Raw genomic sequence first — 17,610 nt, forward strand, 5'->3', positions numbered from 1 at the left:
TAGGCAAATTTTCTCTAGACATAAAATTTTGACAAAAGTTTCTCTAGAAATAAAATGTTGGCAAAATATTCTTTTCTATAGAAATTTCTATAGAAAATTTTGTATAGAAATGAAATTTTGACAAAACTTTCTATAAAAAAATTTAATAAATTTTCTATAAAGTCATAATTTTCGCTAACGTGAACTCTCATGGTTTTAATTAGTTCACGTTACCGCGAGTACACTGTATAAATAAACTTCGAAGAAACATTTTTTTTTTCATAATAGCCACAAAAATTTGATCAAATGCGGCAAAATAAGATTTTTTTAATTTGGTAGTTATTTTTTTTTGGTAAAATTTTATTCAAATTTTGGTAGATATTTTTGCCTCGATTGGCACCCGTGAGAACATTCCCCCCTCGCCACAATAATTTTGTCATGCCATTTGTAACACATCGAAATATCGATTTCCGATTATATAAAGTATATACATAACGGGTTGGCCGGTCTTACAAAGAAAAACACATTTTTTTGTCAAAATTCGTTTTTATTATTCAACATAGTTCCCTTCAAGAGTGATACAATGATTATAACGATCTTCCAATTTTTTGATACTATTTTGGTAGTACTCCTTCGGTTTTGCCTCAAAATAGGCCTCAGTTTCGGTGATCACCTCTTCATTGCAGCCAAATTTTTTCCCTGCGAGCACCCTTTTGAGGTCTGAGAACAAGAAAAAGTCGCAGGGGGCCAGATCTGGAGAATACGGTGGGTGGGGAAGCAATTCGAAGCTCAATTCATGAATTTTTGCCAACGTTCTAAATGACTTGTGGCACGGTGCGTTGTCTTGGTGGAACAACACTTTTTTCTTCTTCATATGGGGCCGTTTTGCCGCGATTTCGACCTTCAAACGCTTCAATAACGCCATATAATAGTCACTGTTAATGGTTTTTCCCTTCTCAAGATAATCGATAAAAATTATTCCATGTGCATCCCAAAAAACAGAGGCCATTACTTTGCCAGCGGACTTTTGAGTCTTTCCACGCTTCGGAGACGGTTCACCGGTCGCTGTCCACTCAGCCGACTGTCAATTGGACTCAGGAGTGTAGTGATGGAGCCATGTTTCATCCATTGTCACATATCGACGGAAAAACGAATTAACAGCTGCAAACACCGCTCAGAATCATCAACACGTTGTTGTTTTTGGTCAAATGTTAGCTAGCGCGGCACCCATTTTGCACAGAGCTTCCGCATATTCAAATATTGATGAATGATATGACCAACACATTCCTTTGATATCTTTAAGGCCTCTGCTATCTCGATCAACTTCATTTTACGGTCATTCAAAATCATTTTGTGGATTTTTTTGATGTTTTCGTCGGTAACCACTTCTTTCGTGCGTCCACTGCGTTCACCGTCCTCCGTGCTCATTTCACCACGCTTGCATTTTGCATACCAATCAATTATTGTTGATTTCCCTGGGGCAGAGTCCGGAAACTCATTATCAAGCCAAGTTTTTGCTTCCACCTTATTTTTTTCCTTCAGAAAACAGTATTTTATCAAAACACGAAATTCATTTTTTTCACAATAACTAAAGTTGTTTTACAAAAGACGCTCTATTTCACAAACTAATTGACTTACAGACGTCAAATGTTGACACGAATCATTTGAAGGTTGGTACTATATAAAAATAATATGCATTTGATACTAGCGACGCCATCTATGTGTCAGACCGGGGACTTATCAGCCAACCTGTTATATTCTTGATCAGACAGAAATTCTAGGACGATATAACCACGTCCGTCTGTCTGTCTGTTGTAATCACGTTACAGCATTCAATAAATTTGGAATAAATTCATGTTTTTTTGCACGCAGGTCAAGTTCAAAGATAGCCTATATCGGTCAATTTTTTGATATAGCCCTCACACAAACCGACCAATTTGAGGTCTTAAGCATCTAGACACCAAAAATTTTATTCGATTGGCATGAAACTCAAAATCTAGAAATATTTTGAGTTTGATAAATAAGTGGGGCGAATGTTGTGTTATTCGATCCATTTTTTTGGTAAATCCTCCATATAGCCCCATCTCCCAAATTGACTTCTTGGGCTTCTACACATCGCAATTTTTATCCGACCTGCTTGAAATTAAAAAAGTAGAGTTATTTTAGGTCCACAAACAAGGGTGGTGTGTATCGGTCCCATGGTTTGTTATAGACCCATATATGACTTCTTGAGCTTCTAAACATCTCAGTTTTATTCGATTTCGCTGAAATTCAAACTCGAGGTATTTTAGGACCGTAAATAGGTTGATGTGTTTTACGGTTGATTGAAAATCAAAATCTAAAAATATTTTGAGTCAATAAATAAGTGTGGCAAATATGGTGTTAATCGGCCCATGTTTTGGTACATCCCCCCATATAGCCCGATCTCCCAACTTTAATTCTAGGGCTTCTTTACATCGCAATTTGTATACGACTTGCCTGAAATTGGAACTGTAGATTTATTTTAGGTCCATAAACTAGTGTGCCGAATATGGTGTAAATCGGTCTAGGTCTTGGTATAGCCCCCATATAGCCCGATCTCCCGATTTGACTTCTTGGTCTTCTACACACCTCAATTTTTATCCGATCTGTTTGAAATTAGAACTTTAGAGGTAACTTATGTCCACAAATAAGAGTGTCGAATATGGTGTAAATTGGTTCATGTTTTGGTATAGCCCCCATATAGCCTGATCTCCCGATTTGGTTTCTTGTGCCTCTAAACACCGCAATTTTTTGTCCAATCTGCTTGAAATTGTAAATCTAGAAGTATTTTAGCTCCATAAGCAAGTGTGCCGAATATGGTATAAATCGGTTCATGTTTTGGTATAGCCCGATCTCCCGATTTGACATATTGGAGCTTCTAAACATCCTAATTTTTATCAGATTTCCCTGAAATTCAAAAAGCAACAAATTTTATATACATAAATAGGTGTAGCAAATATGGTAAGTATTGGTCCATGTATATAAGCATGCTAGGGAGAATATCTGCCATCAAATCCAACTAAAATTCTAAATATTTTCAAGTAGCCCAATACGACGAAGGGTTTTCAAAGGATGCTATTATATTTGATGCATGGTGGTGGGCATTTAAGGTTCGGCTTGGCCGTATATACTTGTTTTTTTTTAAATGAAGAAAACTTTGAATTTATGCTTTGGATCGATTCATGTGTATGGTTGGTTGTGGGTGGTATATATTTAAGAAATAATTTCATTCAGCAGAAAAAAAAACGTGCAGATCTTTCATTTGATATATAAGCAAAACCGAAGGCTACAAGAGAATCTAAACAAAATAGTTTGATTAGAATAACCAAGTGACAAGGAAAATATTGCTGAGGTTATTTTAAGAAAATCAATTTTCTTCCTAATTTAAATTTTCCCCATACAATGATTTATTGTAAATGTAGTTTTTTTGCAACTTTTACTTGTAATTGCAAGTATTTAGAGCTTATATGCCTATCTCTTGAGTGTTTTCCGTTTAATACCCATCACCATACTTCCATTTTGCAGTATTTAATAAGATTTCTTTGCCAAAGAGATTGCAGCATGACTGCGGAAAGTATAACGAAAACAACAACAAATATAGCGTTCATACTTTGTCAATATTATGGCGCATGACCTTGAAATTTCCAAAAGGGAGTTTCCCTTCAATATGAATGAATTTCTTTATCCACTCTTAAGTGGTAGTACATCCGCCAACATATAACCACCACCGGCATTAACAAAAACCTACCTCCATAACCACAATGAAAAGGCTGCAGATGGCAATCGGTAGCATGAGTAAAATGGGAGTGCATTGGCAAACATTGTATGTACATTTCGAGTGATATTATGTACGGCGCAATTTATGCGGCAAGTGTATACTGAATAGTAGATAGATATACGTATAAGTGAAATATGCAAATATGTTTTTTTTTTAATTCTTGAAATGTCGTGAATGCGCAGTTTATTAGACTTTAATGATTTACTCAATGAAAATATTACATTTCGATTAGACCTTTAAAAAATTGAATTTTTTGAACATCACAGTACACAGAGGCAACACATAGAGGGGAAATATTCTCCAATAAAAAATAGCTTTTGTCAACATTTTATTTCTATAGAAAATGATGTCAAAATTTTATTTCTATAGAACATTTTTTTTCTATAGAACCTTTTGTTAAAATTTTATTTCTATAGAAAATTTTGTCAACATTTTATTTCTATAGAAAATTTGTCAACATTTTTGATTCTATAGAAAATTTTGTCAAAATGTTTGTTTCTTTAGAAAATTTTCTCACAATTTTATTTCTATAGAAAATTTTGTCAAAATTTTATTTCTATAGAAAATTTTGACAAAATTTTATTTCTATAGAAAAAATTGTCAACAATTTTGTTTCTATAGAAAATTTTGTCAAAATTTTTGTTTTTTAGAAAATTTTATTTCTATAGAAAAATTTGTCAAAATTTTTATATTTATAGGAAATTTTGTCAAAATTTTATTTCTGTAGAAAATTTTGTCAAAATTTTATTTCTGTCAAAATTTGTCAAAATTTTATTTTTGTAGAAAATTTTGTCAAAATTTTATTTCTATAGGAAATTTTGTGAAAATTTTATTTCTATAGAAAATTTTGTCAAAATGTTTGTTTCTTAAGAAAATGTTCTCCAAATTTTATTTCTATAGAAAATTTTGTCACAATTTTATTTCTATAGAAAATTTTGTCAAAATTTTATTTCTATAGAAAATTTTGTTTTTCTATAGAAAATTTTGTCAAAATTTGTTTTTCTATAGAACATTTTGTCAACATTTTATTTCTATAGAAAATTTTGTCAAAATTTTTGTTTCTATACAAAATTTTGTCAAAATGTTTGTTTCTTTAGAAAATTTTCTCAAAATTTTATTTCTATAGAAAATTTTGTCAAAATTTTATTTCTATCGAAAATTTTGTCAAAATTTTATTTCTATAGAAAATTTTGTCAAAATTTTATTTCTATAGAAAATTTTGTCAAAATTTTTGTTTCTATAGAAAATGTTGTCAAAATTTTATTTCTATAGAAAATTTTGAAAAATTTTATTTCTATAGACATTTTTTTTTTCAATGTTTTATTTCTGTAGAAAATTTTGTCAAAATTTTATTTCTATTGGAGATTTAGTCAAATTTTTATTTCTATGGAAAATTTTGTCAAAATTGTATTTCTATAGAAAATTTTTTTCAACGTTTCCTATAGAAAATTCTATCAAAATTTTATTTCTATAGAAAATTTTGTCAAAACGTTTGTTTCTTAAGAAGATTTTGTCAAAATTTTATTTCTATAGAAAAATTTGTAAACATTTTTGTTTCTATACAAAAATTTTTCAAAATTGTTGTTCCTATAGAAAATTTTGTCAGAATTTTTGCTTCTATAGAAAATTTTGTCAAAATTTCTGTTTCTTTAGAAAATTTTCTCAAAATTTTATTTCAATAGAAAATTTTGTCAAAATTTTATTTCTATAGAAAATTTTGTCAACATTTTATTTCTATAGAAAATTTTGTCAACAATTGATTTCTATAAGAAATTTTGTCAAAATTTTATTTCTATAAGAAATTTTGTCGAAATGTTATTTCTATAGAAAATTTTGTCAAAATTTTATTTCTATAGAAAATTTTGTCAACATTTTATTTCTATAGAAAATTTTGTCAAAATTTTATTTCTAAAGAATATTTTGTGAAAATTTTATTTCTATAAAAAATTGTGTCAACATTTTTGTTTCTATAGAAAAATTTGTCAAAATGTTTGTTTTTTTTAGAAAATTTTTTCAAAATTTTATTTTTATAGAAAATTTTGTCAAAATTTTATTGCTATAGAAAATTTTGTCAAAATTTTACTTTTATAGAAAATTTTTGTCAACATTTGATTTCTATAGGAAATTTTGTCAAAATTTTATTTCTAAAGAAAAAATTGTAAAAATTTTTGTTTCTATAGAAAATGTTGTCAAAATGTTTGTTTCTTTAGGAAATTTTATCAAAATTTTATTTCTATAGAAAATTTTGTCAAAATTTAATTTCTGTAGAAAATTTTTTTCAAAATTTAATTTCTGTACAAAATTTTGACGAAATGTTATTTCTATAACAAATTTTGTCAACATTTGATTTCTATAGAAAATTTTGTTAAAATTTTATTTCTATAGAAAATTTTGTCAAAATGTTATCTCTATAGAAAATTTTGTCAAAATTTTTGTTTCTTTAGAAAATTTTGTCAAAATTTTATTTCTATAGAAAAATTTGTTAAAATTTTTTTTGTATAGAAAAATTTATCAAAATTTTTGTTTCTATTGAAAATTTTGTCCAAATTTTTGTTTCTTTAGAAAATTTTATCAAAATTTTTGTTTCTTTTGAAAATTTTGTCAAAATTTTTGTTTCTTTAGAAAATTTTATCAAAATTTTTGTTTCTTTAGAAAAATTTGTCAAAATTTTATTTCTATAGAAAATGTTGTCAAAATTGTATTTTTATAGAAAATTTTGCCATAAATTTATTACTATAGAAAATTTTGTCAAAATTTTATTTCTATAGAAAATTTTGTCAAAATTTTATTAATATGGAAAATTTTGTCAAAATTTTTATTTTATAGAAAATTGTGCCAAAATTTTTATTTGTATTCACAATTATGTTAACAATTAAATAAATTGAGTTTTTGTTTATAAGTCATACCTACGAAACGTGGATTAAAAACCTAATTGCCTTTTAAAAGAATTAATACCAAAATTAATAATCTAAATTTAAATATATGTTCTTAAAAATTACATCCTCCTATGATATCATTTCCACATAGCGATTTTACAAAATGTAAATTTTCTAAAAAAAAAAAATTAGAAGCCCATGATTTTCTACAAAGAATATAGAAAACACGCAGCGTAATTAAAAACACTAAGAAAAGTGATTGGCAAGTCGTAGAAGTGCAAAAAAAAAACTATTCACTATTCAGTTCACAAAACAATATTAAATGAGCCATAATTTAGAAAAAAAAACCAAAGGAAAACTAAACTAAAATCATGCGTTGTCGGTATTAATGTAAGAACTAAATAAAATTCATTGCTCTTTTGGCAGAGAAAAAGGTAATTCAACTTGAATTCTTCACACAGGCATGATAGAAAACAAAATAATACCATACCTACCACACATCCACATCAAAGTTTCACAACATCACATCACAAACAACAACTCAACGTCATAGAAAACAGTCCAACGAACGACGGGAGCCACCATGAAAAAAAGATACAATTTTAACAAATGCTTAAATAAATTACATTGCATATTGGTAATTTTCTACTAAACTATAAACTACATTGGCCACGTAGTGGGTAAGTACTATCATACCAATTCTTCTGAAATAGAATCGCAAAATACAATATCATAACAAGTTGATCCATAAGTAACATTGGCCAAACCGTGAATGAATGAATGTAGCAAAAAAAAAGCAAACCTTCGAAGCGGTCTTTAACACTAGCCAATGCGAGATTGCCTTACAATTTTCACTACACTAAACAATTGCCATTGCTATTTTTTTTTCTAACAAAATGCCACAATTCTCAGTCATGTCACACTAACTAATCAAGTCGTCTCGGTCTTGGGGTCTATAAACTCGTAATGCATTGAATTGAATTGTACATGAAATGCACTATGTTATGTCTAGAGTAGATTTTTTTGCACTGCGTACTTCAAATGCATATGTAGAATATATGCACAAACTATCTTTTTTTTGTAGTGTTAAACTTAACAAAACTCGTGATCTATATCAACAAAATTTACATTGCTGACGACTATTGTTGTGTGTTGTGATAGTTATTTTCAAGGCATTTTGAAAAAAAATTCTTGAAAGATATTCGTTCTTGAAATAAATAAAAAAACAAAAACGAAAAACAATTCAATGTAAACTTTTACTTTGATGATATGGAATTTGTTTATATGGAACTTGCAGTTAAATTAACCCTTTGACTACCGCTGTGTAATACAGAGGACATTCGAAAATGACACCAAACTTTGGGTGTCCAAAACCGACACCGGTTAACCGATTAACCAAATAATGAAAAAACTGACAATTTCGATTAACTGCCAAAACCGGGGTTTTCACCATCGGTTAACCGATTTTCTGTATTTCAACGAAATTTCTTTCTATTTTTCATATATTTCTTCCAAAAGTGGAACTTATTGCAAAGATATACCGAAGGTGAGAAACAAATGACTACCCTACGGGAAATTAGTGCAAATTGAAAATAATGGACCCATTACAGGACTGGTACTAGTGCTCCAGTTTATCAACATTTTGTAATTGTCATATAATTTATTGATGCTCTCTTGATATTAAAATCTTTTTGAATCCACACTTTTACTACAATACAACTATCAGAATTATTTATTGTTCAATATATTCCTTTCTGGTGCGATACGGATGGAAACAGGGTCCTAAAAGTTTGTCCCGGACCGTTTCATGAGCAGTTGTGTATGGGGTAGTCCTATAAAGTTGTTCCAAGACGTGTTCTTAGGATGAGTCCAAGTGTAAATTTTCCCAGCCAATGACAAACCCATGTTAAAGTGACCGGTCCATTCCATACGCTTGGACCAGAACTGTGACTGGTTCCTGGGGTTGATCCATTTCCCGTAGGGTACTTACAACAAAGTTTCACTAAGTAAATGAAGAGATTTTAGTCGAACGACATTCCACTTCGGAAAAGCGTTGTAAAAGCGTTGTGAACGGTTGATACACGGTGGGAAAAAGCGTTGTTACAACCCCAAAATGATAACATCATTCCACGGTGTATCGATTGTATTTAACAACGTTTTCAAAGCGTCATGAAAACAATATTTTATACGCTTTTCCGATGGTTTAACGAACGCTTTGACAACCCCAAAATGATAACATCGTTATATGGTGTATCGATGGTTTTTACAATCATTAAAAAGCACTGAAAAACAAAATTTCATACGTCTTTCCAATTGTTTCTAGAAGATTTTGTCAAAATTTTATTTCTATAGAAAATTTTGCCAAAATGTTATTTCTATAGAAAATATTGTCAAAATGTTATTTCTGCCCGCCTTGCATACACAGGGCCTTGGGTTCCAAACCAGATTCGACCAAACACCAAAATGTTTTTTTTTTCAGCGTTGGATAATCCCAACTCGGTAATGCTGGTGACATTTCTGAGTGTTTCAAAACTTCTCTAAGTGGTTTCACTGCAATGTGTAACGCCGTTCGGACTCGGCTATAAAAAGGAGGTCCCTTGTCGTTGAGCCTAACATAGAATTGAGCAGCACTCAGTGATTAGAGAGAAGTTTCCACTGTGGTAACACAATGGACTGAATAGTCTAAGTGAGCCTGATACATCGGGCTGCCACCTAAGATAACCTAACCTAGAATTAGATTGAATCGATTTTGCAATGTCCGTCTCCCTGTCTCACACTGGTGTATTTGGAACACGGTTGCCACAATTGGTAGAATTCTAGCACAAATGGTAAATTTTTGACTGCTTGATAGACTTGTAGGATGTTTAATGTTTTGGTAGATTTTGCAAAATATTCCTCTCCAACTAAGAGGTAATTTATAAATAGAAATAAAATTTTCACAAAATTTTCCATAGTAATAAAATGTTGACAAAATTGTCTATAGAAATAAAATCTTGACAAAATTTTCTATAGAAATAAAATTTGGACAAAATTTTCTATAGAGATAGGATTTTGACAAAATTTTTGTGAAAAAAAGTAATTATGTCTAACAAAATTTCTTCAATTAGTCGATAAATAAGTACTTATATTTGGGTTTTGGCGTGATGTCAGCGTTTAGTTTAGTTAAAACTTTCTACAATTGCCTCATTTGTAAAATTAACCAAAATTGTTGTTCCTAGTTGTTTCACTGTTAATGTACATATTCACTTTATATGATAAAGGAACATTATCCTATTATAAATCAATTCATATCAACAATAATACATCCATTACTCATTAAAAACCATTGGACATTGATGGAACATGCATTTTCAACGACAATTTTATGGAAAATTTACTATTTAAAAACCGTCAATTAATTTGTTTAGCAAGCGTTGTTTCAACGTTGGCTTCCAACGCTGTTACAACGCTCAATATTTATAACCATCGTAAATTTCTGACTGGGTAGTTGTAAATTCCTTTCTTTTCTTTTAGAAAATTCTTTTAGAAAACTTATAGTCGGATATCTACAACCAGTCAAGGAATATTTTCAGCGCAAAGGGAGCACCTTAACGGTATACAATTTTCCTGTCAATGTTCTATAAATTGTTAATTTTATTAAAATGCATTTTTATTTATTTGTTTTTTTTTTTTTTAATAAAATGTGTATTTAATTTTCACTAATTTTTATAATTTTGGTTTTAACCGGTTTTGAGCAAAATAAAAACCCGAAAACCGGTTTTTAAAAAATTGGGATTTTCGGATAAATCGAAAACCGCCTTCAAATGCTTACCCTGCAAACATTTTCTATCGAAAGTGTATCGAAGTAGTTTCACCCTGGAAGATAAAACTTTCATAGGCGATATCATTTTCTTATCGAGTAAGTGTCCCCGTTCGGGAACAAATGTCCCACTACGCGATAGTGTTCTCGGGGAATCGAACCAGTGACAAAAAGAAGTAAAAAAAGCGATTTTTAAAAAATTTAAAAATAAAAATGATGATCGGCCGCACCGAGCTTTGAACTCGAAACCTTTCGTTTTAAAGTCAGAGACTCTCCCTCTGTGCCACCCACGCTCGTTGGTTGATAGTGGTTTTTTACACACATGTACTCTCAGAGAGGTGCTATTGAAAAATTAGCTATGTCTATGTATGGAGTCTATATTTAGATTTTTGATCGCTGTTAGAGTCGAATTTGTTTGCTGTGCTTGAGATTTTACTACCAGAAAACTTCCTGGCGATCCGAAATAGTGACATCTTAGCGAAAGACGATAAAACTATCACCCAAATGTTGGCAGGGTAATTGGACACCCTAACCAAACTCCAAGTGTCTGTGTACACAATTTTGTAATCAAAGTCTAGGTCGCAATTTTCCAAGTCCAATCGACTTCAAATTTCGCACAAGTATGTATTTTGAGTCAGAATAGAACCCTATTGATTTTAGAAGAAATCCGTTCAGTTTTAGATATAGCTCCCATATATATCTTTCGCCCGATATATACTAATATGGCTCTAGAAGCCAGAATTTCAGGCTGATTTGTTTTAAATTATTCACAAGGAGTGCAATTGATAGTGTCGTAAAGTGTGCCGAATTTGATTGAAATCGGTTCAGATTTAGATATAGCTCCCATATATATCTTTCCCCCAATATTCACTTATATGGCCCCAGAAGCCAGAGTTTTGGCCTGACTTCCTTTAAATTTTGTACAGGGAGTGGAATTAACGTTCTCGATATGCATACCAATTTTGGTTTAAATCGGTTCAGATTTAGATATAATAGGTTAGCTGATAAGTCCCCGGTCTGACACATATATAGCGTCGCTAGTATTAAATGCATATTATTTTTATATAGTACCAACCTAAACAAAACCAAATTATTCGCGTCAAAATTTGACGTCTGTAAGTCAATTACAGCCTGTTTCTGTATGTCGATCGACTGAAATGGAAACAAACAGCTGAATTTATAACCAAAAATCAGCTGTTTTTATGCATTTCGGTCGATCGATAGTGCTCGCTCGACATACGGAAACAGGCTGTTAGTTTGTGAGATAGAGCGTCTTTTGTGAAGCAACTTTTGTTATTGTGAAAAAAATGGAAAAAAATGAATTTCGTGTTTTGATAAAATACTGTTTTCTGAAGGGAAAAAAACGGTGGAAGCAAAAACTTGGCTTGATCATGAGTTTCCGGACTCTGCCCCAGGAAAATCAACAATAATTGATTGGTATGCAAAATTCAAGCGTGGTAAATGAGCACGGAGGACGGTGAACGCAGTGGACGCCCGAAAGAGGTGGTTACCGACGAAAGCATCAAAAAAATCCACAAAATGATTTTGAATGACCGTAAATTGAAGTTGATCGAGATAACAGAGGCCTTAAAGATATCAAAGGAACGTGTTGGTCATATCATTCATCAATATTTGGATATGCGGAAGCTCTGTACAAAATGGGTGCCGCGCGAGCTCACATTTGACCAAAAACAACAACGTGTTGATGATTCTGAGCTGTGTTTGCAGCTGTTAACTCGTAATACACCCGAGTTTTTCCGTCGATATGTGACAATGGATGAAACATTGCTCCATCACTACACTCCTGAATCCAATCGACAGTCGGCTGAGTGGACAGCGACCGGTGAACCGTCTCCGAAGCTTGGAAAGACTCAAAAGTCCGCTGGCAAAGTAATGGCCTCTGTTTTTTTGGGATGCGCTTGGAATAATTTTTATCGATTATCTTGAGAAGGGAAAAACCATCAACAGTGACTATTATATGGCGTTATTGGAGCTTTTGAAGGTCGAAATCGCGGTAAAACGGCCCCATATGAAGAAGAAAAAATTGTTCCACCAAGACAACGCACCGTTCCACAAGTCATTGAGAACGATGGCAAAAATTCATGAATTGGGCTTCGAATAGCTTCCCCACCCACCGTATTCTCCAGATCTGGCCCTCATCGACTTTTCCTTGTTCTCAGACCTCAAAAAGATGCTCGCAGGGAAAAAATTTGGCTGCAATGAAGAGGTGATCGCCGAAACTGAGGCCTATTTTGAGGCAAAGCCGAAGGAGTACTACCAAAATGGTATCAAAAAATTGGAAGGTCGTTATAATCGTTGTATCGCTCTTGAAGGGAACTATGTTGAATAATAAAAACGACTTTTGACAAAAAAAAATGTGTTTTTTTTTTGTTAGACCGGGGACTTATCAGCCAACCTGTTAATCTTCGCCCGATCTACACTCATATAACCACAGAGACCAAAGTTTTGCTCTGATTTACGTGAAATTTTGCATAGGGAGTAGAATGAAAGTTTTCGATATACATCCCACGTTTGTTTGCAACCGGTTCAGATTTAGATATAGCTCTCATATATATCCTTCACTCGATTTATATATAATCTTCGCCCTATCTACACTCATATAACCACAGAGGCCAAAGTTTTGCTCTGATTTACGTGAAACTTTGCATAGGGAGTAGAATGAAAGTTTTCGTTAAGATTTAGATATAGCTCCCATATATATCCTTCACCGGATTTACACTAATATGACAACATAGGTCAAATTTGTAATCCGACTTACGTGAAATATTGCACAGGGTGTAAATTTAACATTGTAGCTATGCATGCCAACTTTGGTTTAAATCGGTTCAGATTTAGATATAGCTTTCATAAATATGTTTTTCTGATTTCGGCAAAAATGGCCAAAATACAAACATTTTCTTTGTAAAATCGCCACTGCTAAGTCGAAAACATGTAAAACTGACTCAAACTTGCCCATACTTGTAATACATATTTATCGAGCGATAAATCATAAATACACTTTTGCGAAGTTGCCTAAAAATTGCTTCAGATTTAAATGTTTCCCATATTTTTTTTTTCTAACATTGTGTTCCATCCCAGGGCATTAGCCGACTTAAATTTTAAGTCTATAGATTTTGTAGAAGTCTTACAAATTTTCGGATCGAGTCAGATTTAAATGTATGTATTTGGGACAAACCTTTATATATAACGCTCAACGGATTTGATATGTCATCGAAAATGGTAGATCCCTATTTTCGATTCCATATCAAAACCTTGGTGCAGGATATAATATAGTCGGCCTCACCCGGCTTTACGGCCCTACTTCTTTTTATTATATTTGGCATAGTTGATAATAATGTATTCGGCTTAATCCTTATTTTGCTCCTTGAAATCGGCCAAGTTGGAAAGACCACACATCTGGCTATTAGTAAACACCACCACGACCATAAGGTTAATGTGAGAAAATTCCTTTTTCTGCCTGATACAGTTCTTGAAAATATAAACTAAAACTTATTTCACCAACATCATTTTACTATGATGATTAAATTATTTTTCTTTTTCTATTTTCAGAATAAATTGAATGACCATAGAAAATCATTCCAGCCACCAAGTCTAAGATTACTTAGAAAAAATATATATTGTGTGTCAAAATTGAATTTATTTTTAACACACTTTCGTCTGTTGGAATAGAATTGTTCCGTTCCTGAGACTCTTTAAAAACTGAACTATAGAAAAAGAGCACAATACCATTAACACCAATTGCAGATATAAGCACCTGTTTAAACCAAGTACAAGTTTGCCATTATTTCATCTTTTAATTATTGAATAAATTCCACTTTGCTAATCTAAACGATCCTAAACGAACAAACAAACATCATGGAAGTCGAAGCTAATTCTCATCAAAATGGCTATGCCAGTGCTGAATCACGAGAAAGCTCGGTGGAACGTGAACTTAATGGTGACATTAAGGCTGTTGAATTAAATGGTGGTGACACTGCTTCTGGCTCACCCAAAGGCCAAAATGGCATCATGAAGAAGCCCCTGAGTGTTGGTGATAGCCATGATTTACGTGTCAAGCGTAAAGCCAAACGTCTTATACAAAGACAAAATAGTCGTGGTGAAAGTAATGGCGCCGTTGGAGGTTTGCCCGTTGTTATAAATGGCAGTGCCAAAGATTATGTTGTACCTCAACGCCGCTGGAAGAATAGTCGTCGCTCACGGACCGGTTATGGCCGTGGTCTACCCAAAAAAGGTGGTGCCGGCGGTAAAGGTGTCTGGGGTCTACCCGGCTCTGAAGCCTTAGAAGAATTGTATGAAGATGAGAATGATCCAAACTACGATAGTGAGTCGAACGATCAAAATGTTGTATTAACCGAAGTCATTCCGGAGTTAACTCCAGAGGAATTTTTCAAATTAACCGAGCCCATTGTCTTGGAATACTATGAGCATGGTGATACCCATGAAGTGGCTGTTAATCTCGATGAGATTCTAACGGGTCTCTTGCGTCCATATGTTACTAGTGTTATTGTAGAGATTGCTTTGGATCACAAGGATTCGCAGCGTGAAATGACATCGGTGTTGATATCCGATTTATATGGTCGTGTTATAACGGCCAAAGATATTGAGAAAGGTTTCGAGATATTATTGGAAAATTTGCCCGATTTAACATTGGATACTCCCGATGCGCCAAATATTGTGGGTAAGTTGAAAATTCCAAAAAGGAAAAAGTATTTAATTGACCAAATTTTCTATAGAAATAAAATTTTTACAACTTTTTCTATAAAATTAAAATATTGACAAAATTTTCCATAGAAATAAAATGTTGACTAAATTTTCTATAGAAATAAAATTTTACGAAATTTTTCTCTACAAATAAAATTTTTACAAAATGTTCTATAGAAATAAAATTTTGAAAAAATTTTCTATAGAAATAAAATTTTAAGAAAATTTTCTCTAGAAATAAAATATTGATAAAATTTTCTATAGAAATAAAATATTAACTAAATTTTCTATAGAAATAAAATTTTTACAAAATTTTCTATAGAAATAAAATTTTACGAAAATTTTCTCTAGAAATAAAATTTGTACAAAATTTTCTATAGAAATACAATTTTGACAAAATTTTCTATAGAAATAAAATATTGACAAAGTTTCTGCTAGATATAAAATTTGAACAAAATTTCCTCTGGAAATAAGATTTTGACTAAATTTTCTATAGAAATAAAATTTTGACAAAATTTTCTATAGTAATAAAATTTTAAGAAATTTTCTCTAGAAATAAAATTTTTGCAAAATTTTCGTTAGAAATAAATTTTTTAAAAATTTTTCTATAGAAATAAAATTTTGACAAAATTTCCTATAGAAATAAAATTTTGACAAAATTTCCGCTAGAAATAAAATTTTGACAAAATTTTCTATAGAAATAAAATTTTTACAAAATTTTCAACAGAAATAAAATTTTAAGAAAATTTCCTCTAGAAATAAAATTTTTACAAAATTATCTACAGAAATAAAATTTTTACAAAATTTTCTATAGAAATAAAATATTGACAAAATTTCTGCTAGAAATAAAATTTGAATAAATAAAATTTTTACAAAATTTTCTATAGAAATAAAATTTTGACAAAATTTTCTATTATTTATTACAAACTTTATTTTATTTTTACAAAATTTTCTATAGAAATAAAATGATGACTAAATAAAGTTGTGACACAATTTTCTCTAGAAATAAAATTTTCAGAAAATTTTCTATAGAAATAAAATTTTTACAACATTTTTTATAGAAATAAAATTGTTACAAAATTTTCTATAGAAATAAAATTTTTACAAAATTTTCTATAGAAATAAAATTTAAAAAATTTTCTATATAAATAAAATGATGACTAAATTGTCTATAGAAATAAAATGTTGACTAAATTGTCTATAGAAATAAAATGTTGACAAAATTTTTTATAGTAATACAATTTTGACAAAATTTTCTATAGAAATAAAATTTTCTCTAGAAATAAAATTTTTACAAAATTTTCAACAGAAATAAAATTTTAAGAAAATTTTCAACAGAAATAAAATTTTTACAAAATTATCTACAGAAATAAAATTTTGACAAAATTTTCTATAGAAATAAAATATTGACAAAATTTCTGCTAGAAATAAAATTTGAACAAAATTTCCGCTAGAAATAAAATATTGTCAAAATTTCCTCTAGAAATAAAATTTTGACAAAATTATCCACAGAAATAAAATTTTGACAAAATTTTCTATAGAAATAAAATATTCACAAAATTTCTGCTAGAAATAAAATTTGAACAAAATGTCCTCTAGAAATAAATTTTCTATAGAAATAAAATTTTGACAAAATTTTCTATAGAAATAACATTTTAAGAAAATTTTCTCTAGAAATAAAATTTTTACAAAATTTTCTATAGAAATAAAATTTTGACAAAATTGTCTATAGAAATAACATTTTAAGAAAATTTTCTCTAGAAATAAAATTTTTACAAAATTTTCTATAGAAATAAAATTTTGACAAAATTGTCTATAGAAATAAAATTTTCTCTAGAACTAAATTTTTACAAAATTTTCAACAGAAATAAAATTTTAAGAAAATTTTCTCTGGAAATAAAATTTTTACAAAATTTTTAATAGAAATAAAATGTTGACAAAATTTTTTATAGAAATACAATTTTGACAAAATTTTCTATAGAAATAAAATTTTCTCTAGAAATAAAATTTTTACAAAATTTTCAACAGAAATAAAATTTTAAGAAAATTTTCAACAGAAATAAAATTTTTACAAAATTATCTACAGAAATAAAATTTTGACAAGATTTTCTATAGAAATAAAATATTCACAAAATTTCTGTTAGAAATAAAATTTTGACAAAATTTTCAATAGAAATAAAATGATGACTAAATTTTCTATAGAAATAAAATTTTGACTAAATTTTCTATAGAAATAAAATTTTGACAAAATTTTCTATAGAAATAAAATTTTCTCTAGAACTAAATTTTTACAAAATTTTCAACAGAAATAAAATTTTAAGAAAATTTTCTCTGGAAATAGAATTTTTAATAGAAATAAAATTTTGACAAAATGTTCTATAGAATTAAAATTTTGACAAAACTTTCTATAGAAATAAAATTTTGAAAAAATTTTC

At 30.0% G+C, this 17,610-nt stretch overlaps 1 protein-coding gene across 1 annotated transcript in view; it reads left to right on the forward strand.

The window, feature by feature from the left end:
• Pdcd4 (Programmed cell death 4) overlaps positions 1-17,610 on the forward strand; it is a 74,002-nt gene that overhangs the window by 13,350 nt on the left and 43,042 nt on the right. Inside the window, exon 2 of the mRNA XM_075302685.1 lies at positions 14,024-15,152. Coding sequence (XP_075158800.1) covers positions 14,330-15,152 — 823 coding nt within the window. The 5' untranslated portion in view covers positions 14,024-14,329. The remainder of the gene's footprint in view (positions 1-14,023; positions 15,153-17,610) is intronic.

The sequence above is a fragment of the Haematobia irritans genome, chromosome 3 (genome assembly GCF_050003625.1).
Source record: "Haematobia irritans isolate KBUSLIRL chromosome 3, ASM5000362v1, whole genome shotgun sequence".
Taxonomy (NCBI): domain Eukaryota; kingdom Metazoa; phylum Arthropoda; class Insecta; order Diptera; family Muscidae; genus Haematobia; species Haematobia irritans.